The 26,404-nt window shown below is 37.6% G+C and overlaps 1 protein-coding gene across 3 annotated transcripts in view; it reads left to right on the top strand.

The window, feature by feature from the left end:
• Window positions 1–26,404, top strand: part of LOC111510637 (nose resistant to fluoxetine protein 6) — an 86,360-nt gene that overhangs the window by 16,613 nt on the left and 43,343 nt on the right. For 2 of the 3 annotated variants that reach the window (XM_074181421.1, XM_074181422.1), the window contains exons 3-7: window positions 6,735–6,967; window positions 7,797–7,873; window positions 13,872–14,080; window positions 15,390–15,559; window positions 16,621–16,789. In XM_074181421.1, coding sequence (XP_074037522.1) covers window positions 6,735–6,967; window positions 7,797–7,873; window positions 13,872–14,080; window positions 15,390–15,559; window positions 16,621–16,789 — 858 coding nt within the window. The remainder of the gene's footprint in view (window positions 1–6,734; window positions 6,968–7,796; window positions 7,874–13,871; window positions 14,081–15,389; window positions 15,560–16,620; window positions 16,790–26,404) is intronic. The other variant, XM_074181423.1, reaches the window with a different exon arrangement.

The following is a 26,404-nucleotide window of genomic DNA, read 5'->3' as shown; positions in this document are numbered from 1 at the left end:
GAGAAACAGTTTCTTTCCTTTTGTCATGTGCTACTCTAAACCTATCAAATTTGAAATCTTCTCGAAAAGTTGCTGTTTCCAATTTTATACCCTTGTTCGAAATTTGGACTCTCTACTGACACTTCGTCTTTTTCCAATTTTTTTAAAAATTTTTCGAATCTTTCGCTCTATAGATTCGAACGAAATATGATTCAAATTCCATAATTTTGATGAATACGAGACTTCAATACCAAAAAATACCCGCATTAGCCTGTTACCAGAAAAATAATAATAATTATACCCAATGATCACTTACCCCACGGTGTGGGGAGTTGTCGTTGGTTGATAATGCTGGCGCCCCCTTCCGAATGTATCGGGGCTTCGGGGATAGGCCCTGACCAGCGCATACTTCGGTATAAAAAAAATAATAGTATTCGTTCCCCACCCTCAGGCTCATACAATCTAATAAGCCTGATGTAGTCCTTCTCGAACACCAGAGCAAGACGATATTTGTCGTGGAGTTTTCAGCTCCTGGCGAGACGAATATCGTCCGAAAATAGGAGGAAAAACGGATGAAATATCGAGATTTTCTTTTCGAAATCCACAGATCACTCTGTCAAGATGGTCTTTCTGATTATTGGAGTCCGTGGTGGAATGTTACCCTCTCTACTCTAGAATCCTGAAATCATACCGGCTTGCCGCACTAAGGCAGAAATCTTAGCCGGAAAGATGCAGAAGGCTCAGGGCACATGATTTTCGAGCCCAATGATCACTTACCCCACGGTTTAGGGACTGGGCGTTGGTTGATAATGCTGACGCGACCTCCCGAATGTATCGGGGCTACGGGGGATAGGGCCTGATCAGCGCATACTTCGGATAATAATAATATTTATTTGCCAAATCTTCATAGAATTATTACATTGATTATTGAAAAGTATAAAGGTATCCTAAGTATATTTATATATAGTAAACAAATAAAAACGATTGCCACTTAGGTTCACATGGAACTTGTCTGTGGAAACAAATGTTTTTCTTTGTTTCGTCTTATAAAAATCATGATTTTCCTACCTAATCAGTTTATCAGTTCACAGCCTGTTGCGGAGATGATTAATTATTAAATTCTTCAATAATTTTATAAGAAGAAATTAAAAGTTATCAAGAAGAAAAGAAAATAAAAAAATAAGAAATGAATAAATACACCTCCAGAAATTCGTCTTTGTGGTTGCAAAGTTCATCTCGTTTTTTCATTTCATTGTCAAACTGATTCGGATTTTCAATGTATGGACGTTAGTATGTCAGTAATCGAAAACACTTATTTCTTTTCATTCTTATTAAACTCGTATTCCTTGAGAAGAGAGGCTGTTTGTCACTCATTTTTCAAGAACAAACTAACTGAGAAGTCAAATTTTCAATATGTCTAATAATAAAAAACATTTCCACATGTCGCGAACTTCATGTGTCACATATGCATATACAAGTGTTGAGCATTTTTGGGTAAAACAATAATCCAGAAACATGTTGTTTTATAATAATATATTTTCGATATGCGACAATATTTACTATATTCTTCAGGGAGAACTAAAATGTTCAAAAACTGAAAAAACCTGATGATTATTTATATTGTCAACGCGAATGATCTTCAAAACTGTTCACGAGACATGAAGTGAAGTATTAATATCGAAATGAGAGTTGTGGTTTTGACCACATGTCACAACAAGTAATAAACGATATACAATAATATATATTTTTTCAATCACACAAGAAAAATAATTACAGAATATAATTCAACAAATGCAGCATTATTGTGATTAAAAAAGAATATACCACAGAAGCAGTAGGTACTGCTTGTGTGTGGGCGTATACACCATGAGTATACTCTGTGTCCGTAAAGTATGGAACAAACTCATTTTCAGCTAAACAGGTCATTTTAAGAAATAATCCTGAAACACGTCGATTTTTGATGTTAGGTAATTTACCGTATTTTAAAATAATAATCTAATATACAGGGTGAAATACGTTCGAGTAATGACGTCACCGTCATTTTTTTTAAATGGAACACCACCATTTTGTCTCAATTTTCGGATTACTCTAGCTGAGCTGATTCCAAAAATGTATCACATGTAGATTCCAATTGGTACAGGGTGGACAAAAATACAGTAGTTGTGTGTGTGCTAATAAAGTAACGCGTAACATTCTTCATTAGGTAAATTAACAATATTATCAAAAATACGGACAGAATATGCTGGAATACATGACTTTATATTGAATGTTCGAACTGCAGCCCTTGCTGTATTTGACAGTAACCCAAACGGTGTACAAATTCTTGTTGAACCTTGTGTATGGTTTCTTGCGTAATATTGTTTATTTCTGTTCGAATTTTCACTTGTACATCTTCAATATTTGCTGGTTTCGTTTTATAAATAACATTCTTCAGATGGCCCCACAGAAAATAATCCAAAGGATTTAAATCTGGTGACCTCGCTGGCCATTCAGTGGGTCCACGTCTACCAATCCACCTGTTCGGAAAAATTTCATCTACGTACCTTCTAACATCTACATCATAACGTGGAGGTGTACCATCCTGTTGAAACCATTAACTTTCATCAAAACCTCTAGGATTACGTCTGCTGGGAAATAAATTACGTAAAGTAGATACGAGATACCACCTTAAAAACTCAAGGTACTTTGCCCCGTTTAAATTACCTTCGATAAAGTAGGGTCCAATGATTCGATTTCGTACAATTCCAGCCCATACATTTACCTTTTGAGGGTATTGTGCTCATGCATCCAGTGGGGGTTTTCTTTTGCCTAGTATCTACAATTCTGACGGTTAACCTCACCATTCAACGTGAAAGTGGACTCATCAGAAAAAATAATGTTTTGTATCAAGAGAGGGTCTCGGTGACATTTATCCATCATTTCTTCGCAAAATTGGAGTCGTCTATCAGGATCATCTTCGTTTAATTCTTGCACAAGTTTGATTTTATAAGGATGCCATTTTTAAAGCTTCAATAGTTTGTGTACCGTTGTTTTGCCAACACCGATTTCGTGACTAACTTTACGAACAGAAGTGTGCGCATCTTCTTCAAAACTCAGTAAAACATCTAATGCTGTATCAGCATTTGAAAGGGGACGACCTGATTTGCGTACATTTGCAACCGTACCAGTTTCTCGAAATTTCGTTTCCAGCTTACTGACTGTTGAACGCGTTATAGGTCTTTCTGGATATTTATCATTAAACAAATTGCACACTTCCATCTGAGTTCGCAATCTGTCTCCATACCCAATCATCATAAGTATTTCAATTCTTTGTTTTACACTTAACTCCATTTCTACTTCCAATTAAATCTAAGCAATCATTTGAATATTCACGAATACCAAAAATATTGTAGTACTAAACTGTCACTGAACATCAATAAATTACTAAACAAATAATGATATTTCACAAAAAACTAAGCGACTATGTTTTTTATAAATGTAGATAAGAAATAATTTCATTCATATTCTGTCTGCTAGACCACAAGTACCAAATATGTTTGGAAACAGCTCATTTTTATTACTCTAAACATGTATTCCAGCATATTCTGTCCGCTAGATAATAAGTATTTTTGATAATATTGTTAATTTACCTAATAAAGAATGTTACGCGTTACTTTATTAGCACACACACAACTACTGTATTTTTGTCCACCCTGTACCAATTGGAATCAACATGTGATACATTTTTGGAATCAGCTCAGCTAGAGTAATCCGAAAATTGAGACAAAATGGGGTGTGTTTCATAAAAAAAAATGACGGTGACGTCATTACTTGAACGTAATTCACCCTGTATATTAGATTATTATTTTAAAATACGGTAAATTAACATCAAATATCGACGTGTTTCAGGATTATTTCTTAAAATGACCTGTTTAGCTAAAAATGAATTTGTTCCATACTTTACGGACACAGTGTATACAAAAGAATAATATTTGAGAGTACCTCACAATAAAGTCAAGTATAAAATTATTGTGAGAACAAAATAAGTATAATTATTAATGCAGACTACCATACAATATATTCACACAAATACACACTCTCATATAACATGTACCTACTCTTATACACATTAAATTAATCACAGATAATACCTATAATTACGAATTAAAGATACTGCATATAGATAATATAATTGATTCTGAGTGTTAATAATGTAAAAGACTTTTAAATGAGTTTATATATATATATATATATATATATATATATATATATATATATATATATTATATATATATATATATATATAATATATGATATTATAAAAATAATAATTGACATGGTGTTTTTGAAACATTTCCTTTAATATTTGATGGAATCGGTCGATACTTGATGAAAATCCATAACGTATTCAAGAAACACTTTATTGTGAGATCTCACAATGGAGTGTTCTTTGAGTATAATATATTTCCTCAATAAAAATGTTTAGTCATCACAGATACGGTTCTGTAAGGTTACTGTACGAGCAGCATGGATCACAGATCCACTAGAATATTTGAAAAAGAAGATAAATTGATGGATGTAGCCGTTACTACGTGGTAGGAAATCATAATGAAGCAAACAGAATTGAAACTTTCTATGTTTTTTACCTCTTTTATTTGTAACTAGCTTTACTGTAGTTTCATCCAATGAAGACATTTTCAAACTTATACATTGAACTAATAATGATTGATTACATTAGCCCTTATTTAACACCACTGTAGGTGGTGAAGAAGAATAGCAGAAATATTTATGGTATTTGATATTGGGAAAAGAGAAAAAATTGTTGACGGCTCAATAACCACTTTGCTGATCATGATCACTAAAGGGAGTGTAACTTTTGAGAAAATTGTTTTAATGATAAGTTATTACCAGAAAGTTCTAGCTGGAGTTATTGAAAATGGAATATACCACTGAAATTATGATAAATCATCTGATGAAAAATGATGTCCAATGTGAGAATATTCATCTTGATAAAGGAAAGGAATAAATTCCACTTAAATGATTTAAATCCGTTTTTTTTGTTCAGACGATGGTCTGTTGAGAAATGTAGTCCATCTGCAGAGAGGTTATTTTTTTCTGAAAATTTAACACGATGTATAATTATCATGGAGAGTTTATGAAAGTTGAATTCTGTAGAGACACATCTCTACTAAAAGTGAACTTCACCTCTCATTTTTAATTGAGTATTGGGTTGTTTCAAGAGGTCGGTCCGTTTAGATGTCATATGTTTTTGTAACTCCATATCTCAATAAATATTTGTTCTAGAGAATTTTGTACTCTGTATATTTATGCTGTTATTTTTTTTCCAAATTTTTATTTTTTGCCTCTTTTCAAATCATTGCTATATGATGTTGTTGAGCGATTTTTGACCAATTTTACTCTAGGAATTTAAATTGACGAAAAAGCCCGGACAGCCAGAAAAATTACCCAGGTATTCAGCAATGGTAGTGTTGCGTTTCACCAAGAGCTTTTCAATTATGTTCGTGACCCTAGGGATATATGGTAGATATGCACGTCCAACCACCTGGGCCTCCTCCCCGTTTCTAACCGTGTTTCACGGCCTTGTTGATCTCGGGTACATTGTATCCATTTCATCTCAAGGTCACTTGAGAATGTTTTAGTTCTTTCTCTAGATGCTATGGTTTACATATTCTTTGAGCCCATTCAGTTAGGGTGGAGATGACTCCTCTCTTTTGACTAGAATGGTGGTTTGATACCATTTGAACGATCGACAGAAATTGTCACGTTTCGAAGTTTGCTTTTCTTTGCTTTTACGCAACCAAAACGATCCTTTCTTTGATTGGATCGTCACGTATGATGAAAAGTAGATCTCAATGACAACAGGAGACATTCAGAAGAGTAGTTGGACACCGATGAGCCACTCAGGCACTTCCAAAAGACAGAAACTCGCCATAAAAAGACCAAGGGTACTGCATGGTAGTCAGCGACTGGTGTGATTGTACGGAATGTACCCAAAATTGCATCAGTAACAGCTGGCAATGACCAACAGGAAAGGTCTGATCCTGCTCTACGACAACGCCCTTCCGCACGTATCACAAATCACCGTCCGAAAATTAAACGAGTTGAGCTTCGAAGTTCTGTCTCATCCACCATACTTCCCAGATCTTTTGCCAACCGACTAACTTCTTTTCAAGTATGACGATAACTTCCTCAGCGGTAGAATCTTCGCCAATCTGAACAAGGCCCAAACGTCCTTCGTCGACTCCTTCGAATCCCGAGCACACAATTTTGTGTCTGGCGGAATTACTCGAATTGTGTCACGTTGGTAGAAGTGCACTGAAGTAGTAGTTGATGAAGTAGTTTCATAGGAACGGCCAAAACTTTTGAAACAACCCAATAAATCATAATTTGAAATGATGAAGATGTTAATTATCATTACATTAACTTCTATAATTATTATTTATTGGAGAGATGAATTTTGCCAGTTGTCAAATTCAAAAACCTTGTCAATTTATATATCATCAGAAGATACTTTCTAGAATTTTATTGTTACTTTGTTAATAATCGTTATCAAGCGAGGATCGTGAAGTGAATCTATGTAGTTGATAAGCAATAAAATACAATAAAATGACCAAAAAATGTTCAGTTCTTATCTAGTTTTGATGGTCAGGCATTTTTCCAACTTGTGGATTGGTTCAATTGGTTTCAACGTTGATTCAGCTTAACCTCGTTCAGTCTTGTCTGTTATGAGCACCATTCACCTCTTTATCTTTCAGGTTGCTGAATTCTTAGGAATCACTTTGAATTCTCAATCCAAAACATTCTTGAAGGTAATCAGATTACATTATGGAATATGTATACCCCATTCGTGTTCAATTGGTAACCTTCAAAGTATATGGGACTACATTGAACATACATTCAAGGCTCCCATTCATGTGAATTTTCAAGATATGATGTGTAGAGTCAAGGGCAAAGAAGTTGAACCGTACTTTTTCGATAAGTATATTATGTAAGTATAATATTGAACAAAGAGAAAGTTGATACTACTATAAATAGAATCGAAAGGCATTGTTTTAAATGGTTTGAATCTCTCTGACATCCCAGTATGAACTGGGATGTCAGAGAGATTCAATTTTGAAATTATACCTTCACAGAAAGTTCTGACGAGTATTTTGTAATACAATAGAAAAATCCAGATTTGAATTCAGAAATTACAGTACACTTTTCATTTGTGAATTTTTGTATTGTAGAAATACAGATCGAGCAGATTTCGTAGTGAATTGTTTATTTCAAAAGTAACAACTCTTGCTAGAAATTACACATGTGAAAGTAGGACCTCGTAAGTTCTTAGCCTGCACAAGTTTCGATTTTTGAAGGTTGTCATTCGTGGGGGGCAACAACTGGTTAACGGAAAAATATATTTCGATGGACAGATTTTTTCAACAGACTTGTATCTTGATCGACTTTCTCCTTTCTTTCTTTTTTTCTGTCTTCATTTGAGAAGAAACACTTCAATGATCGAGATGAAGAGATGATTGAGAAAAATCTAGAATCATTCAAAAATGTTCAGTTATTTTTAAAATGTTTGACATGGGTAAGCGATATCGTATTGATTCACGTTGGGAATTCTTTTGTACTTATGTTATTTGTATTTCAGAAAGTATTGAAAATCATTATTGACTATGTGACTATGTGAGACAATAAGAAACATAATAAGGCATGCTGATTTTTTTCATTATCATTATTAGTGGTATTATCATTATTTGTATGCTTTTCATTGAAATTTCCTCTGCCAGTATGATTCGTGAAATGTATTACATAATATTATTTATTTTCAGAGCGATCTTTGTTGTATATTTTATTTTACTGGTTGTATGCACCTGGTATGATTTGACAATTCATCAGCAAAATGATGGTGAGTATATTACTGTATAATATTATTGTGTATATTGAGAGTTTCGAAAATATTGGTCTCTTTCATTAACCTTCTTCTAACAAAGTTACAGTGGTTTAACGAAAAGTTGGTTTTGAACTGGAATTTGTTAACATCCCTGTAATCGTCAATCACTTATGCACTTCCACAACATAGTAACAAGAACAAATGAGTGAAGCGTGTTTATGTTGACTCAGGTAGTCTGGTGTGATAATACTCGTACCTGTACCTAAATAAGGTGAATTGTCAATAACATTCGTCGACCCTTTTCCACCTGCTGTTATGCTATTTACTATTCTAGAACTTCTCAGCATCTTTTTTTCTGTTGGAATTATCTATATGTTTATCGTGTGTATCTTCATTGCCTCCCATACCAGTCGGCTATGGTATCCCTGGTTGGGAGCAATGACTTTCGTATTTTCAAACAGAATCATGCGGTTTCCTTCACTGTGTTCGTGTTCCGCCACAGCCAACTTGTCCGTTTGGCCTAGTCTGCAGCTTTTTATGCTCCTTCAGCCTTATTCCTATAGATATTTTTGTGCTTCTTATGTATACCTTTCCACATGTGCACTGTATGCAATATGCTGATTGTCTTTGTGGAAGGAGAGTTTTACAATTGTGTTTGTGACCCTAGGGATATATGGTACATACGCACGTGCAACTATGTGGGTCTCCTTCTAGTTTTGAACCATTCCATCTCAAGATCACTTGAAGATGTTCCAGTTCTTTCTCTAGATGCTTTGGTTCACATATTCTTCGAGTCCTTTCAGTTGAAATGGGGATGACTCCTCTTTTTTCACTAGGATGGTGGTTTGATAGTACTTGCAGGTACCTATCTGTGTGCGTGGATTTTCGGTACACTTTGTGGGTTAGTCTAGCACTACATCGGTCGATGAGTACATCAAGGAACGCTATCCGCTAGTCATGTTCAGTGCCCATGGTGAACTTGATGCTGAGGTGTTGATCATTCAAGTGGTCTAGGAAAAGGTTCAGAGCGTTCCTTTCATGTTTTCAGATAACGAAGGTTTCATAGACGTAACTCAGCCACAAGGTCGGTTTCAATTCAAAGGTGTCGATTACTTTTTCTTTAAAACCTTCCATGACGAAATTGGCTATCACTGAGCTGAATGTACTTCTAATCGCCACGCGTTTCATCAAATAATTTTTTTTAAATTGAAAGAAACTCCCCGTGAGACATGCTCTGATCAGTCCTACGATATCACTCGAAAATAAATAGCCCTCTCAGTACAGTGGGATATTGGTGGACAAGGACCCAACATCGAAGCTGACCAGGCTCCAGAGTTGAGTCCCTGATATTACTAACGAAGTCTGTCGAATCCTTGATGTAGAAGTTTCTCTTTTCAGCCTCATGTGGAAAAGACACATGTTGTTCCTATATGTAGTATATCATTTCTTTCTCAGTATTGTCATTTGTTACTGTGTTATGTATTCTATGGCTGAGATGAATGAAAAAGCTAAAGGTGAATCCTCGCCTATTCTTCATACGTGATTTTTGGGAAACAACTATTTTTTTTTTGGGAAAACATACCAGATCTGTTATCCGTTAACCAGCTATTTCCCCCTAGAAAAAGGCTGTCTTTCTCTAGGAAAAGGCGACCCTCAGAAGTTTAAAACATTTTTGAGCTGAGGATTAAGGAGGTATTACTCTCAATGTGTGATTCCTTGCGCTTTTAGCAAATATCTATATAGACCAAACTTGTAAACATGGTTTAACCTCGAGAAGAAAATCTACCCATTTCTATTTCAAATATTCTTATATGTGATGGAGTTGGCCGATACTTGATGAATATTCATAACGTATTCAAAAAACACTTCATTACATACTGGAGTATGAAAACGCTCGAGAAAGTTATTGTATAGTATAACACGTGTTTTGGTTTTTTGCGATTCGTTAACTGTTCAGTGAAAATCTCACAATGCACAAATACTGAATAAATACTTTTATATCTACTCATTATTCTATTTGTTTATTTTCGTTTTTCATTTTTTGCCTTTGCCTTTGGTTTTATTGAAAAAGTTTAGTCAGGCGAATTTTGAAACAGCTCAATATTAACAAGGCGTTTGGCCCTGATGAAGTGCACGTCATGGTACTAAAAACGTGCCCAAATGAACTCGCACCAGTATTTTGCAGTGAATCATCACCCGAAGACGATTGTGGATACCTTACAATCGAAACGTCGTGAATTAACTTGGCTTGGAATCTCCTAACTTTTTAATTTTTATTGTATTTATATTTTTTTTCAATTTGTTTCATTTTTACTTGTATTTTACTTCACTAATTTTCATTTCAGGTTTTTTGCTTAATATAGTTGTTTTTTCAGCTATTCATTTTTATTCCTCTCCTTTATTTTTTTTTAATTCTTCTTTTTAGTTATTTCAGGGATTTCAAAGTATTTTATATAATATTAGACAATGGAAGTCCGAACTAACGAAATTCATCATGAAACATTGTCAATAACCTTCAAACATACACCAATATGTCTTAGCACAATCATGTCGCTGGAATTGCAAAGGCTAATTCTCAAAAGCTTGGAATACAGCTCCGAACCAGAAAACTGTATACACGTCAACAAAAGAGAGGTGCAAAATACCCTGATGTAATTCAGAAATGCTGAAGATGATTTGGCCACCATTTATATAACTTACAAGGCAGAAAATATTCATCCCACCTTGATGGAAGATGGCCCCTCTGAGGCAAGGTACAACCTGTCAAAACGCGGCTGGTTTGACCTAAAGATTTTTGAGGATTGGTTTGAATTATTTATGCTACCGATTCTTCGAAAACAGGATAGTACCAAGGTCTTGATTGGGGATAAACTCAGTTCCTACTTGAGGGTCATGTTTTGTTATTATGTCAAGCTCACAATGCCAAATTCATTGTTCTTCCGCCGCATTCGACTCATTTACTCCAACCACTTGATGTGATGTTTTTCAGGCCTCTGAAACGAAACTATAAAACCGTTCTGAACCAATGGAAACGCACACCTGAGGGGTTGATATTACAAACAGTGCCCAAATCAATTTTTCCCAGTTCAGTGAAAAAGTTGCTTGAAACCCTGGAACCAACCCGTGTTGCCTCAATGCAAGGAGGATTCAAGGCCTGTGGGATTCACCCATTGTGTAAAAATGAAGTATTGCAAAGATTGGCTGCTCCTACATTTGAAACCGCCGATCGCGAAACTCACATTCACAATGTATCAACTGTATTTATGGATGCACTCAATTCTTGACGGCGGGAGATCATTGGTTTCAACAGACCTTCCAAGCGATCCACCTTCCAAGTTGATGTTGAGGCAAGAAAAGGGATCACATATGATGATTACGTTAGAGCCAGCAACCATAAAGAAAGTTAAAAAAATATCAAAAGCAATACGAAAAACCAAGCAATCACGGAGGAAATAGTCCGATATTGAGGCCGGTTCAGAAAAAAGTGACAATCCGGATGATATTCCATACGCGGAAAGTGAGGATAGTCTCACTTGGTGACCTCAGGACATGGACGAGAGTGAAGAAGAAATTCTGGCTGGAGAGACGAATTCACAAAATATTGCAGCAATGCCAACTGAGACCACTAATATTACAGCACAGACATCAACCTCAAGCACTGTGACTACAGTTAATGGAACCATTCAAGAAGAAGAAACAATCCCAAATGCTCCTCCAAACAATGACTGCATTCCGACCAATCAACTTGCCCTACCAAAAAAAAGGATTTTCTCGTTGTTCAATACGAAGGAAAACTCTACCCAGGAGAAATGGTGTCGAATTTTGATGTATCGAGGGAGGCTTCAGTGACAGCTGTGAAGAAAAGTGGGAAGTATTGGATGTGGCCCAACCCAGCTGATGAAATTTGGTATAAGCTTGAACAAGTTGTGAGGTCCAAAGAAAATCTCTCCCAATAAATATCTCATTGTCTTAAAGAAGTAAATTTTTGTTTTTAAATAATTATACACTTTTATACAAGCTAACTGTTTCGAATGGTTTCTTTAATGAGTTTAATTACAGTTTTTATTGTGGCAACAACTTTCTCAAATGAACAATGATTCTGTGAAAAATTTATATAATTTTTCCCAATTTTCTTTTTGATGAGCAGACATGTTTTTTTTACAAGATTGCGAGGTGAGAATAGGACAGAAGACGTTTCTTTTCTGCTACGTAGGGAAAAAGATGGTGTGCCATTCTCACCATCTTCCAGGGGTGAGAAGGGTACACTCTAAATCAATTCATACCCACCCTCCTCAACGTCTTAAATTTTTTGTCTCAGCTGGAATTGAAAGCTGAGAAGATGAGCAGTATTGTGTGAGAGGTTCAGCCTCCCCAACGTCTTAAAATTTTTGTCTCAGCCCGGTTGACGGTACATATTAGGAATGCACGACGAACTATAGCTGTTCATCGTTTTGAGGTTCAACTCAGTACACCTCGACCTTCACTGTTTGGGAATTCTTTCATCTGGAGAACTGCGTTTATGTAGAATAAACGTCCTGAGAACGTTTACCCAAACGGATTCAATCTCCAGCGATTCAAATTCAATATGATTCACAATTTTCGCACAGGCATTGCTTTGAGGGCGCCTTGAGAGTTTTCCTGTAGTGCTTGTGTTTTATCCTTATATACCTATCACATATATATATATATATATATATATATATATATATATATATATATATATATATATATACTCACAATACTTAACCATAAACGAAAAATAAAATGAACAAAAAAGAAAAACTAATTGTAATTACCTACTTCAAGTACATGTTAGCCATTCTAATAATGTTGTGAAGGTTAGTGAAGAATGAATCACCATGGGCACAAATGCTATTGAAATTTGTGCACATAACATATATTGGGGAATTGGGCATAATGTTAGTTCCTGCTCTAAGAGGTCTAAAAATGGATTGAGATCATGAAGCTGTCCGTGGTTCATTGAAGTTGATTTGTTCAAGAATTTTAGGACAGTCAACTCTCTCATTCACTAATTTGAATAAAAATATGAGCGACGCACATTTTCTGTGATGCTCTAAACTAAAATGTTCAAAACGTTCATATATGACATCATTACTGATACCTCTCTCAGGGTAAGAACCATCTTTTGTTAATCAGAAATTTACAAAACTTTTTCTGAACTCTTTCAATGGCTATGTTATGAATCTCATAGAATGGACTCCAGACGATACTTGCATACTCTATCTTCGAACGTACGTAGGTGAAATACAACATCTTCATGGCTTTAACAGTATGAAAGTTTCTGTAATTTCTAACAATGAAACCATAAGCTCCGAGAGACTCTGAAACTTTTTGTGAAATATGTCTACCAAATGTTAATTAATGATCGAATATTACCCCTAGGTCTTTGATCTCATTACATCTCAGCAGATCTGAATCCTGTATTACATACGGGAATGTATAAACCTCTTCTTTTCTCTAAGTCACTACTTTACATTTCTCCACATTGAGTTTCAATTTATTATTGTTACACCAAGCAACAAGAAATTCTAATTGAGATTGAAGACTTACACAATCACCTTAATTATAGAAAATAATTTCAAGTTATCCGCGAAGCATAACCGCTCACAAGCTAAACTTTCACATAAGTCATTACTGAACAATAAAAACAAAAAAGGACCTAGGTTGGTGCCCTGAGGCATACCAGAAGAAGCTGAATATGTTCTAGATTTATAACCGTTATAGACGAATTGCTTTCTACATGTCAGATAGGATTGCATCAGCTGACAGGCAGTATTCGAAAACCCAAAACTCATCAGTTTATTGAGCAAGATACCATGATCAATTTTATCAAATGCTTTAGAGGAATCTGTGTATATAACATCAACTTGGCCATTGTTATCTAATGCCTCGGAAATAAATTGAGTAATAATGACTACTTTTGATAATTCATAATCATAATATTATCATTCCTATACAATTATTTCAAAAAACTGCGTTTGATTTTTTTCAGAGAACACGGATAATTATATAGTGGCATTTTCACTGTACACAAATGCAAAGAAATTGTTCACTTCGAAAACTGGCTCTCAGGATAAATCTGTGAATAACTTGAAGTCAATAAATGGTATTAAAGTTCTTTCCATGCTTTGGGTTATAATGGGACACCGCTGCATTATGAATTTTTTCTCTGGAGCTACGAACACTGTATATGCACATCAGGTATGCTATAGATTTTTGATTTCAAGTTGATAAACTACTATGTCTGACATCACTGAAGCAGGAACATTTCTCACTACCTTACCTTATAAGTCTTCCTGACCGGTTCAGAGGATTTTGTTTCTGTGAATGAGGTGATTGAATGTTGATAGACTTTGAATGATAGTTCTCTGAGATCAATAGTGTCAGTTCAATCAGATCTCTTTCTCAAAACTTTCAAAATATCTTCTTCACATTTTCAATATCTATCTGTCGAAAGAAATCTTTACATAATCAAACAACGTATTTTCCACAAAAAGTACTTATTTTAAAAATGAAAAGAAGCTGTTTTCCGAAACGTCAGCCATTGTGAAGGAAGATATTCATTATCTATACGTCAAATCAGCAGATAATTATTCGCTTCAGTGTTTATATTACACAGTACCGTTACATCGAGCAAACTTTATGATGATCTGGATGTATTCATTTTTCAGACTTGAAAAAATACTCCATAATTTTTATTGAGAATATATCTGTCTGACTCTACCCAGTTTTTTCTCCTGCGCCATTACAAGATGTAGAAATAGAATAGATTCAGCAGTATCTCTAATACGAGACACCGGTGTTGCCCTACGCTCCAGCTGATATTGAATCCGTTGTGGGGATCGAGAAGTCCCGATTTTTTCGGAAATATTCTTCCTCATCCTCAGGGTCAAACAATCTGATAAGTCTGATGTAGTCCTTCTCGACCACCAGAGCAAGACTATATTTGTAGTGGATTTTTCAGCTTCTGGCTAGGCGAATATCGCCAGAAAAGAGGGGGATGAACGAAAACATTTCGAGATTTTTTTTTCAAACTCCAAAGGTTCTATCCAGAGCCTATATCCTATATAACCTCTTCACTCTCAAATCTCAAGATCATACCGGCTTCTGTTCAAATTGACGATGACTTTGAAAGATGACTTAGAGTTCTGAAAATTGTACGGACATTCAATTTTGGATCGATTCGTCATATCTTCTCAGAGAAACCATAGGATAAAATTATCATAACTGAAGAAATTTGCTGTTTTTGTGTATGTTCTGGTAATTTTCATAGTTGTTGGTGTTGTGATAATAGTTGTGATAGCTGTTTGGTTTGATTTTCAATATTTAGAATTGTCCTGTTAGAGATAAGAATATTTTTGATTAATTTCGTTTTAAAAATTTGGTGTCCTTCCTATCATATATCACCACAATACCAGAATGAAGTTTTTTCCATTTGAAATGTCAATTGAAATTATTTTAGCTTACTCCACTCCAAACTCTTTCAATAGATTACTGGTTTTGATTTCAGCTAAAAGAACGAATAGAATTTTTATTCATAATCAGTGCATCCTACGCTGTAGATACATTTTTGTTCCTGAGTGGGTTTCTCTTGTCCTACGGTATATTCAAAAATCAGGAGTTGCTGAAAAAAAGGAAGCAATTTCCAGTTATTCCTATGTATATCTATAGATTTCTGAGGTATGTTGATTTTTTTTACAGTCGTAATAATTTTAAAAGAAACTATTTTTTCAGAAGGGAATAGTTTTTGAAAATAAATACTCAACAGAAAAAACTCATACTTCAAAACATATGCAGATTATATTTCACGAAAATTAATTTTTCTATTCAATTTGTACTTCAAACACTCGTGGAACGCTATACAACCTTATGTGTGAAAGAGTAATGAGATAAAATTTCAGTTATATGCAAAATTTTCATTCTTAGGTATTTTTTTTGAAAATTTCAGCCGAAAACACTTCATGTTTTAATCAGCAGTGTTATTATGTTCATATGTTTGAGAGTAGTTGTTATGAATGTGTTTTTCCTGTTTTTATGAGAAAGAATATTTTGTGAATAAAACACATATATTATTGTGAAGTTTTTCAAATTGTATTGCATTATTCTTTTTTTTGAAAATTTTCTTGATTTTTTGTTTGAATATGGAAAAATAGAAACCCAAAAAGCCTTTTCCCAGAAAAAAGCGATATTTGGTGGAAATGAGTGATAGATTGATGTCGGACTCGAACGAAATCTTTTTGTTGCAGCATTTTTGGTTATCTTTGAAATAGTTGTCAAGATATTTGTTTTGTATAGAACGTTCCAAACAGTAATACATATATGACTTGACATATTTCTAATTGGCTTGATTATTTATCAACAAAATTGAAAATTAATTCTAAAAATCGAAATAAAACTTTTCATGGAACCCATATGATTTCAAAAATTGAGCTATGCCACTATAATATATGCAATATTCTATAAATTTTACTATTTTCATACCTTCAACGAATACTTAGGATAGGTAGATCAAGTCTTGGACTACCTGTCCATTCTCTTCATCAAATGTGGATTATAAATAACGTTCAATTGCCAATAATTTGTTTGATTCATAATTGTACTGGGTATGTTCAAATTATTACTTATCCTCCTCTCATTGATGATGGGGTTAATTTCAATATCCATCACATTGTTCATAAGGCTTTTATTTTCTTGAATTCCTGTTTTTCTCGAGGTGAATTCTATATTGTTTCAAATTGTAGGTTATCTCCGGCTCTCATCGCCACAATTTTATTCTATGTGAGTGTTTTCAAGAAGATGAACGACGGACCGGGATGGCCATTATATTCCAGAAAATTAGCTGGCAGTTGCGCATTGAATTGGTGGGCTACGTTATTATTCATATCAAATTATTTGGACATTTCTCATCAGGTGAATGATAAAAATCCAGATTTTCATTATCTATCTATTTTTTGATTAAAATTTCAATCCAATTACTACTACTTAGTGGCTGATCTTTTTGGAGAGAATTTCATCATTTTCAAAATGGCTGAGGGCAACTGAAGATTATTTTTGAAGTGTGAGTTGCCGACTGGTAAAAGTCAGTATTATAGATAGATAGATTTATTTGACTGATTTACAATAAGTTTACAGCACGTCATACATAGAAAATAATCGTAAAGAAATGATACAAATTTTTCATTACTTTACTATTTAAAAGAAGGCCGCAATATAACATCACGTACACATTAAAATATGTTCACAAATGTCAATATGCAAGTGACTGATTACCTCTTAATATATTATTAATCAATAGATATTGTTTGTTTGAAAATTCATCAATACTATGAAAACAATGGTCTAAAAGTATATCTCTAATATCTCTTTTGAATTTATTATCATTCAGTGAACGCATTTCTGAAGTCAATTCGTTGTTAGTTTGAAATTTATGGAGTTCGTTTTGGATTTGGTTGAACGAAATTGCGGCAATGCCATTCGATCAGCAGATCTAGTATCATAAGTGTGGATGTCGGAGGTAAAAGGATAATTTTTGTTATGTTCGTGTATTTCACAGACCGTTTGGAAATTGTGAATACATGAAAGAGTCATTATTCTCAGTTTAACAAATAAGCCACGGCAGTGCTCTTTAGTACCTACTCCGGTTATTAGGCGTATGGGGTTTTTTTGAGACCTTAAAATTTTTGCGGCATGACAGGAATTATCCCATAGATTGTGCCATAACTAATTCGGCACTGAAATAAACCAAAATATGTATTTTCTCAGTATTTCTGGAATGGAATCACATCGTAGCCTCCTTATTAGAAACAAGATACTAGACGTTAACAAGGCAAAACGTACAAGACTCGAAGAGGATTAGGGTCAATATCAAGCCAACCTCAAAAAGTCTACAGACAAAAACAAAGAGAAGCCTGAAGAGCCTACTGTGAGGCAGTCGAAGACTTCCCACTAGCTTCTAGGCTACAAAAGGCACTCTCAAATGACCACCATAAGAGTATCGGCATCCTGACGAGGGAAAATGGCGACAAAGCCACCAAAGAGAGTGCCAGGTTCTGTCTTTCCTGGAACGACGAACTGGATAGAAGTAGCAACAACACCCTCACAATACGACTGGCAATCTGCTAGTGCAGTAATTTACGGGGAAAAGATAAGATGAGCCATATTGGGCTTTTCCCCCTTTAAGTCAACAGGACCTGACGGTATAATACCAGGACTACTTCAATGGGGACCGGATATTCTTATGCCGCACCTGGTTGGAATATTCAGAATCTCTCTAGCTTTGAGGTATATTCCCAGCGGAGTGGAATGGAGAGAAGAACGAGTAGTATTCATACCCAAATCAGGTAGGATGGACTATACATTATCAAAAGCATTCCGACCAATTAGTCCCACATTGTTCTATTCAAAAACTTTAGAGAAGCTATGTGAGCGGTACATAAGAGATGAAGTACTAGTTCACAATCTATTGGACAACAAAGAATCCACCATGGGTATATTTCTAGATATCAAGGGAGCGTTCGATAAAACAACCTTCCAACAATTACCCAGCAACTACACTCCAGGAATGTACCCCTGGCAGTATGAGAATGAATACTCAAGATGCTCTTTAGTAGAGCAATAAGAATTAATGTAAAAGACATCATAGTGAGAGGACTGGTCATGAGGGGATGTTCACAGGAAGGAGTCTTATCACCCCTTCTCTGGAACATAATTGTGGATACCCCAATTAATCACCTCAACAATAATGGATTCAACACAATTGCATATGCGGTTGACTTAGTTACCTTGCAGACCGGCAAATTTGTGAACACACTGTGCGATAGAGCGCAGGATGGGCTCAAATTATTAGGAACATGGTATAAGGAACACTTACTGTCGATCAATCCCAAGAAGACTGAGATGGTCCTTTTCACCAGGAAAAGAAGTTTATCGGGCCTAAAACCTCCCGAAATCTTTAAAAGCAAACTAAACTTCTCTGAAGAGGTGAAATACCTATCCTCGACATAAAGCTAACATGGAACTCTCACCTACAGAGTGAAGCCAAAAAAGCATATGTGGTTTATGAGTAATGTCGAAGGACAGTGGGACGTGCATGGGGTCTTTCACCCCGTGTGGTCACCTGAATTTACACTAAAATAATATGACCTATGTTAACGTACGGAGCCATTGCATGGAGACCGAAAGTAAGTTCTACAAGCAACGGCCATCCAAAAATTATATCAAATTCAACCGACAGGCTTGTTTAAACATCACAGGAGCCATGAGAACAACAACAACCGCGGCAATGGAAGTAGTTACTGGGCTGACCCCTCTGGACCTGTACGTTAAGGAGGTTGCGTTTATGACCATGTTACAATCGCGCAAGGCTGGTGTAAACCTCGAAGTACGAATGGGTCAATTGAGGTTGAGCCTATGGCAAGAAGAGCTTACTGCGCAACCTCTGATGCAGGCAACCAGTGATGCACTTAAACCCAGGTTTGTGTTTCATAAACCCTACGAAATACAAATAAAACAGAACACTGAGTCAGATGCTACAAATGCAATACACATATATACAGACGGCTCAAAAACCAAAGAAGGCTCAGGATGTGGAGTGTACTCCAGATCACTAAGCCTAAGGATAAAGTGGTGAATGGGAAAAAATACCAGCGTGGTCCAAACAGAACTGGCTGGTATCTCAATCGCCGCAAAAGAAATAACCAGGAAAGGAATTTCTGGCAAAATCATAACAATCTGCACTGGTAGCAGACAAGCCCTATCAGCCTTGAACAGACAATGTGTTACCTCAGAGCTAGTACTAGAGTTCCACCAAGATTTAGTCAAAGCCTCAGTAGAAAATAACATTATCCTGAGGTGGGTTGAAGGGCACGACAGGAATAAAGGTAATCGCATTGCCGACTCTAGCCAAGGAAACGTCTGGACTAAGAATTTCAGGTCCCAGTGATGACTTCGATAATTGTTGAACTAGCCAAACGTCACACCCATGCTCAATCCCTAAAGAGATGGTATGAAATCTTGATGGTATGAAATCTTGGCAGGATCACCCTGGGCGACCCTGGGAAGTTGGCGCCGAAGAAATATCTGGCGATGACCAGGAAAAATCTACGCTTAACAATAGGATTTCTGACTGGCCTCTGTCAACTAAGGAAACACCTCCACAATATGGGACTAGTGGACACACCTCTATGCAGAATGTGTGAACAGGAAGATGAAACTGTCAGACATGTCCTATGCGAATGTCCGGAGTTATCGTCAATGATAAAGTGTGTGTTCGGCGAGTCTTGGCTTACACCTACCGACATAAAGGAGATACCTGTCCCAGATACCTGTCCACTTTCCTGGTGAGGACAGGATGGACGATGACCTAAGAGGATAACTTCTTGGGGGGATGTACAATGGGTCACATGTGGCCTGAGTGCTGTGGGCACCGATTGTAATACCAAGAAGTTTGCGATATTCACCTGTTGTATAGTTGTTGTTACTTGAAATTAATGATTTTTGAGTCTTCTGATCATTTAATGACATGAAGTTGGCGGTAATCCAATTTTTCGCATTGCGAATGGATTTCAGCCATTTTTAAAAGAGTAGGTGAATTTGAAGAGTTGTTGATAAAAGAGTTGAAAGACACAGTCGAACGCCTTGGACAAATCACACATAGTGATAATTTCATGTTTCTTGATATCTCATGGAATTTTTCCACTGATTCTATTAGATCTGAGACGAACTTCGGACTGAGAAAATGAACTGAGAACGACAACATTATCCTTTTTTTATTTCAGTCAATAGATCTATTTCGATGGTCACTTGTGAAACCCTCTAGATTGTGATGAAGCCGCTGGAGGGAGCGCGGGTTAAGCTTGTCGCCTACTTGTCCGGCACAGCACGGAGCTGTCCGTCGCCTGATGACGACGGGTAGTAGCATTGCCCACTTGTCCAGCTACAACCAGCATACTGAGGGTGCTGTTTGTTCATTGTCAAGGGAATTTCAATTGACAACGAGCGGTGACAGAAACATGTCTATCACTAGCAGTTCGGACGAAGGAATCGTCATTGTAGTGGCCGCATTATTGAATGTAGAAGAAAATAGTTACAAAAAAGAATTTTGTAGGTCCATCCCATTGATCAAAAGAGGACAAATCTGGGAGGTTTCATCATCTTTTCAACGACCTGAAAGAAGACGAGGAGAAATTTTTTCAGTATTTCCGAATGACTCCAAGCAAATTTTAAGAACTTCTAGAGCCTGCCTTAACAAGCAACTAAATTTTTTATCGTTCTCTTTTCATAGGTACCGTCATAGGTACCCGGCACAACACAGCATGGCACATCCCGTCAAAATACGTATAGGATTGGAACAATAAAAATGGACAACCGCCCACTAATCTGGCACGGCGCAGCCAAGAGCGTCCGCCGCCGGAAAGAATTCCAGCTCTCCGATCCTTTCCGGCAAATAACGGTACGGTCAGTTGACAGCACGGTGTCAGACGGTACCTATGAAAATGGACAGGGAAAAATTGAGTTGCTTGTTAAGGCAAGCTCTAGAATATCCAGAAGTTCTGAAAATTTGCCTGTTGTCATTCGGAAATACTGGAAAAATGTCTCCTCGTCTTCTTTTAGTTCGTTCAGATTTGCTCTCTTTTGATTAATGGGATGGACCCATCCCATTAATTCTTCTACATTCAATAATGCGGCCACTATAATAACGACTCTTTCGCCAGAATTGCTAGTGATAGACATGTTTCTGTCACCACTCGATGTCAAATGAAATTCCCTTGAAATCGAAAAAACAGCACCTTCAGTATGCTGGTTGTAGCTGGACGAGTGGACGATGCTACTATAACATGATGGACAAGTAAGCGACAAGCTTGAAGCTTGTCGCCCACTTGTCCGGCACAGCACAGCACGGCCCGACCCGTCAAAATACGTTTAGGATTGGAATAATGAAAATTAATGGACAACCGCCCACTAGCCCCGCACGGCACTAGTTTAGATTCTGGAAACTTTTGTTTGATGTCGTGATAGTGATTTGAAGTTACTGAATGAGACGTGACGATAAAGTAAAATTAAGTGTTGATGAATATTGAAGAATTATCACTGATCCGATATAAGAACGGCCAACTGAACATCATAACCATAGAACGTTCACGAACGCCGACTTCACTTCATGAGGTGAATAACCGGATCCAATTTAAACTTACGTCCATGGTGTCTAACACTTCTTCCATTCCATTATCTAATACAATTCTGATATGATTCGAAATCTATGAAAGAACAAATGAAATCAGAATGCGTAGCTCAAATGTAAATTATATAATATATATAAGCATTAAGACATGCATATTTTAATTGTTCTTCCATAGATTTCGATTTATATCAGAATTAGGAAGTCCGGACAAGTAAAATTGCTACTTCATTTGTTTCCTCTTCCCATTTAAATAACTGAATCTCAGCTGTCAAATTATATCACCATTTACAACAAGAAGTAAATAATGCAAAGTATGTAACATCAAAAATTTCGGCTCTAATATTGACAGGAAATGTTCTTGTTTTGAATGTGAATGGAGATCTGAAGGAAATTTCGCATAAAAGTTGCAATAACCAAGTGAAAGTATTGCTGAAATCTCCAGTAACTGTGGTAAACAGGAGAATGAAAATATCAGGGTACACAGCACCGGTAGCTCTATCGATGAATGAAATTGAATAAAAAATATTGACGTTACTGCAGTAGTATATCAGTTTCGAAAGACAACCGTCGTTTGTTTTTGAGAAAGCTGTAAATGTACGATAAAGCCTATCTGTTATGTCATAACCTCAAATTCCAATCAAGTCATACCAGGCACAATTAAAAAAACATTCATACATGAAAATATCAAAAACGTTGTGATTATAAGTACTTCAAATGTTTCGAAAGTTATTTTCAAGTTAGGAATCAATAAATGAAAATACAAAGAGTGTGGAATGCATATGCCGTAAATTCAAAATTAGTTGATGATAACTGAAAAAATTGGTTGAATATGTTATGATATAATAATATGAATAATAATAATAATAAATAATAATAATAATTATTATTATTATAATAATAATACTTCTGCGGAAACACAAGGATAAGCCAATGCATGGGGTCTTCTTCAATAACATTGGAGACCTTGGCTTATCAAAGCGCCAGACCTTCGCTTTTCTCAGGTCGAGTGGGCTGAAGTCGGAAACTGAGGGGTTCATCATGGCTTGCCAGGATGGTGTCTTCAACACCTTAGTCTACCGCAGTCGCGTGATTGGTATTGAGGTTCCCGACACAAGGTGCAGGGCCTGCCACGAGGCGCCCGAGACCCTTATGCACTTGCTATCAGCATGTCCAGCCCTAAGAATGCTATATTACTGTCTACGACACTCTTACGGTATTGACGAGACACCGGTGTTGCCCTACGCTCCGGGGGATATTGAATCCGTTGTGGGGAACGAGAAGTGCCGAATTTCGTTCCCCACCCTCAGGCTCATACAAGCTAATAAGCCTGATGTGGTCCTTCCCGATCACCAAAGCGTGGAGTTTTCAGCTCCTGGCGAGACGAATTTCGTCAGAAAAGAGGAGGAAAAACGGATAAAATATCGAGATTTTCTCTTTGAACTCCGCAGACTCTATCTAGATCATTCTGTCAAGATGGTTGTTCTGATTATTGGAGTCCTTGGTGGAATGATGTCCTCTCTACTCTCGAATCTTAAGATCCTACCGGCTTGCCGCACTAAGGCAGAAATTTTAGCCGCATAGATGCAGGGGGCTGCCATTCTTGGCTCACTGCGCTAGCTCAGGGCACATGATTCTCGGACCAATAATCACTAACCACACGGTGTGGGGAGTGGTCATTGGTTGATAATGCTGGCGCGCCCTTCCGAATGTATCGGGGCTTCGGGGGATAGGGCCTGACCAGCGCACACTACGGTGGAAAAAAAAATAATAACAATAAAGACCGACAACATGCTTGAATTCGTGTTATAAGTTGTTTACAAGCATCTTATACACACGAATACTCACCGCAGTTGACCGAGTGATCGAACGGATATATGAGCAGAGAGGGTCGAAGAGAGGAGTCGCTGGATGTGAAGAGAACCTGCCCATCGATAAATGTGTAACGCAGGACAATATAATCGTAACCTATCTATGGCCTGGATAAATTACCGTAAGGCATTTGATACAATTTCGCATGAGCTCATCTTGCATTTGCTCAGATGCCTTGCGGTACCCGATAACATAATGAGATGCATTGAACAACTGATACCACTTTGGCGAACTCGCTTCACTATAACATCTGGTCAAGCAAGAGTCCAAAAAGGGTGGGTCACTTTCAGAAGGGGTGCATTTCAGGGTGATTCCCTCAGTTCCCTCCTCTTCTGCATCTCACTATTGTCATTATCCGTTGCGCTAAGAAATACTCGATGGTATAACTGTGGCACCCCTGGAAACCGGAGGCACAAGGTCACCCATCATTATATGGATGATCTTAAACTTTATGCCTCTGGAGAGAAGGATCTCCATCAGTCCTTGAGGGTGGTGGAAGAGTACACGCATGTTATCGGTATGAAATTCGGGATAGACAAATGTGCAATGGTCCATCTCAAAAGAGGACGATGCGGGGACTACGGAGAGGATGTGCAGCTCGTAGATGGGAGCATCCTACACCATCTGGATGCCGGAGAGTGGAACAACGTCACATACAAGAGGTAATAGCAGTGAAAAACTTTCTCCGCGGCAAATATCAGCACAAATTTCGACAGATCTGGTCATTGGAACTGTCGGGAAAGAACAAAGTTGCTGCAACAAATATGCTTGCCGTTCCAATCTTACTCTACTCGTTTGAACTAGTGAAGTGGACTCGGGAGGAGCTGTATCAACTCGACGTGAAAACCCGAAAAATGATGCATCTCTATTGAAGTTTGCATCCCAAATCGTCTGTTCCACGGTTGTACTTCCCCCGACAATAGGTAGGCCGTGGACTTTTGAGTTTGGAGTGTCTACATGACAGAATGGTACTGGATACAGCCTGTAAAGTCGTTGGGAGTTCGGATTCCCTTCTCTGCATGGTCTGTGACCATGAGAGAGCAGGAACTGGAGCATTTCTCATTAGGGCAGCTGCCCGAGCAGCTGATGAACTCGGTATAGTTTTCGACTCTGAACGAGGTGACCACAACTCTGTCACCGAGCAAAAAGCTCAGATAAAAACCGCAGAGATCACCTTATTTCTGGAGAGACACAAGGATGAGCCACTGCATGGGGTCTTCTTCAATAATATTGGAGACCTCGGCTTATCAAAGCGCTTGACGTTTGCTTTTCTCAGGTCGAGTGGGCTGAAGACGGAAACTGAGGGGTTCATCATGGCTTGCCAGGATGGTGTCTTCAACACCTTAGTCTACCCCGCAGTCGCGTAATGGGTATAGAGGTTACTGACACAAGGTGCAGGGCCTGCCGCGAGGCGCCCGAGACTCTAATGCACTTGCTATCAGCATGTCCAGCATATGCGGTTTTGGCCTACATCCAATGACATAACGCGGCCTTAAGAGTGCTATATTACCATCTACGGCACTCTTAGGGTATTGACGGGACACCAGTGTTGCCCTACGCTCCGGGGGATATTGAATCCTTCGTGGGAAACGAGAAGTTCCGAATTTATTGGAACTATTCGTTCCCCACCCTCAGGCTCATACAAGCTAATAAGCCGGATGTAGTTTTTCTCGATCACCAGTGTAAAACGATATTTGTAGTGGAGTTTTCAGCTCCTGGCGAGACGAATATTGTCAGAAAAGAGGAGAAAAAAAGGATAAAATATCGAGATTTTCTCTTCGAACTCCGCAGACTCTATCCAGATCACTCTGTCAAGATGGTTGTACTGATTATTGGAGTCCTTGGTGGAATGATGTCCTCTCTACTCTCGAATCTCAAAATCATACCGGCTTGCCGCACTAAGGCAGAAATCTTAGCCGCACAGATGCAGAAGGCTGTCATTCTTGGCTCACTGCGTTTGCTCAGGGCACATGATTCTCGGACCAAATGATCACTTACCCCACGGTGTGGGGAGTGGTCATTGGTTGATTATGCTGGCGCGCCCTCCCGAATGTATCGGGGCTTCGGGGGATAGGGCCTGACCAGCGCACACTACGGTGAAAAAAAATAATATAATAATAACAATAAAAAAGCAGGGATGGTCTCTAACACCCTTGGCCTTTGGTGAGTTGTGACACCACTTACCCGAGCTTCTGGTGCAAAACTGGACTGTCAGCCCAGGCGCACCCGGGAAGGAGAACTCTATTCTCCCTCCGGTGCCGGCCGTGGGTCCACAAGGCTAACCACCCGGTGGACCCAACACTTGGTTCCCAATAATCAAGGAAGAGGCCCCCACAATCGACCCGCTCGGAGGGGTCAGAGGCAAGGTGGTGGGGCCCATAACGATGATTTGCCTACCGACGACAACCCTGGCAACGACAACGGACGCTTTGAGTGGACGCATGAGCTGAGAGATAGCCTTATGCATTGCTACGAGA

Source organism: Leptinotarsa decemlineata, unplaced genomic scaffold (assembly GCF_025532065.1).
Source record: "Leptinotarsa decemlineata unplaced genomic scaffold, Ldec_3_MD MMD2_tig00026314_RagTag_RagTag, whole genome shotgun sequence".
Lineage (NCBI taxonomy): Eukaryota > Metazoa > Arthropoda > Insecta > Coleoptera > Chrysomelidae > Leptinotarsa > Leptinotarsa decemlineata.
This window is presented reverse-complemented; position numbering and strand designations above follow the sequence as displayed.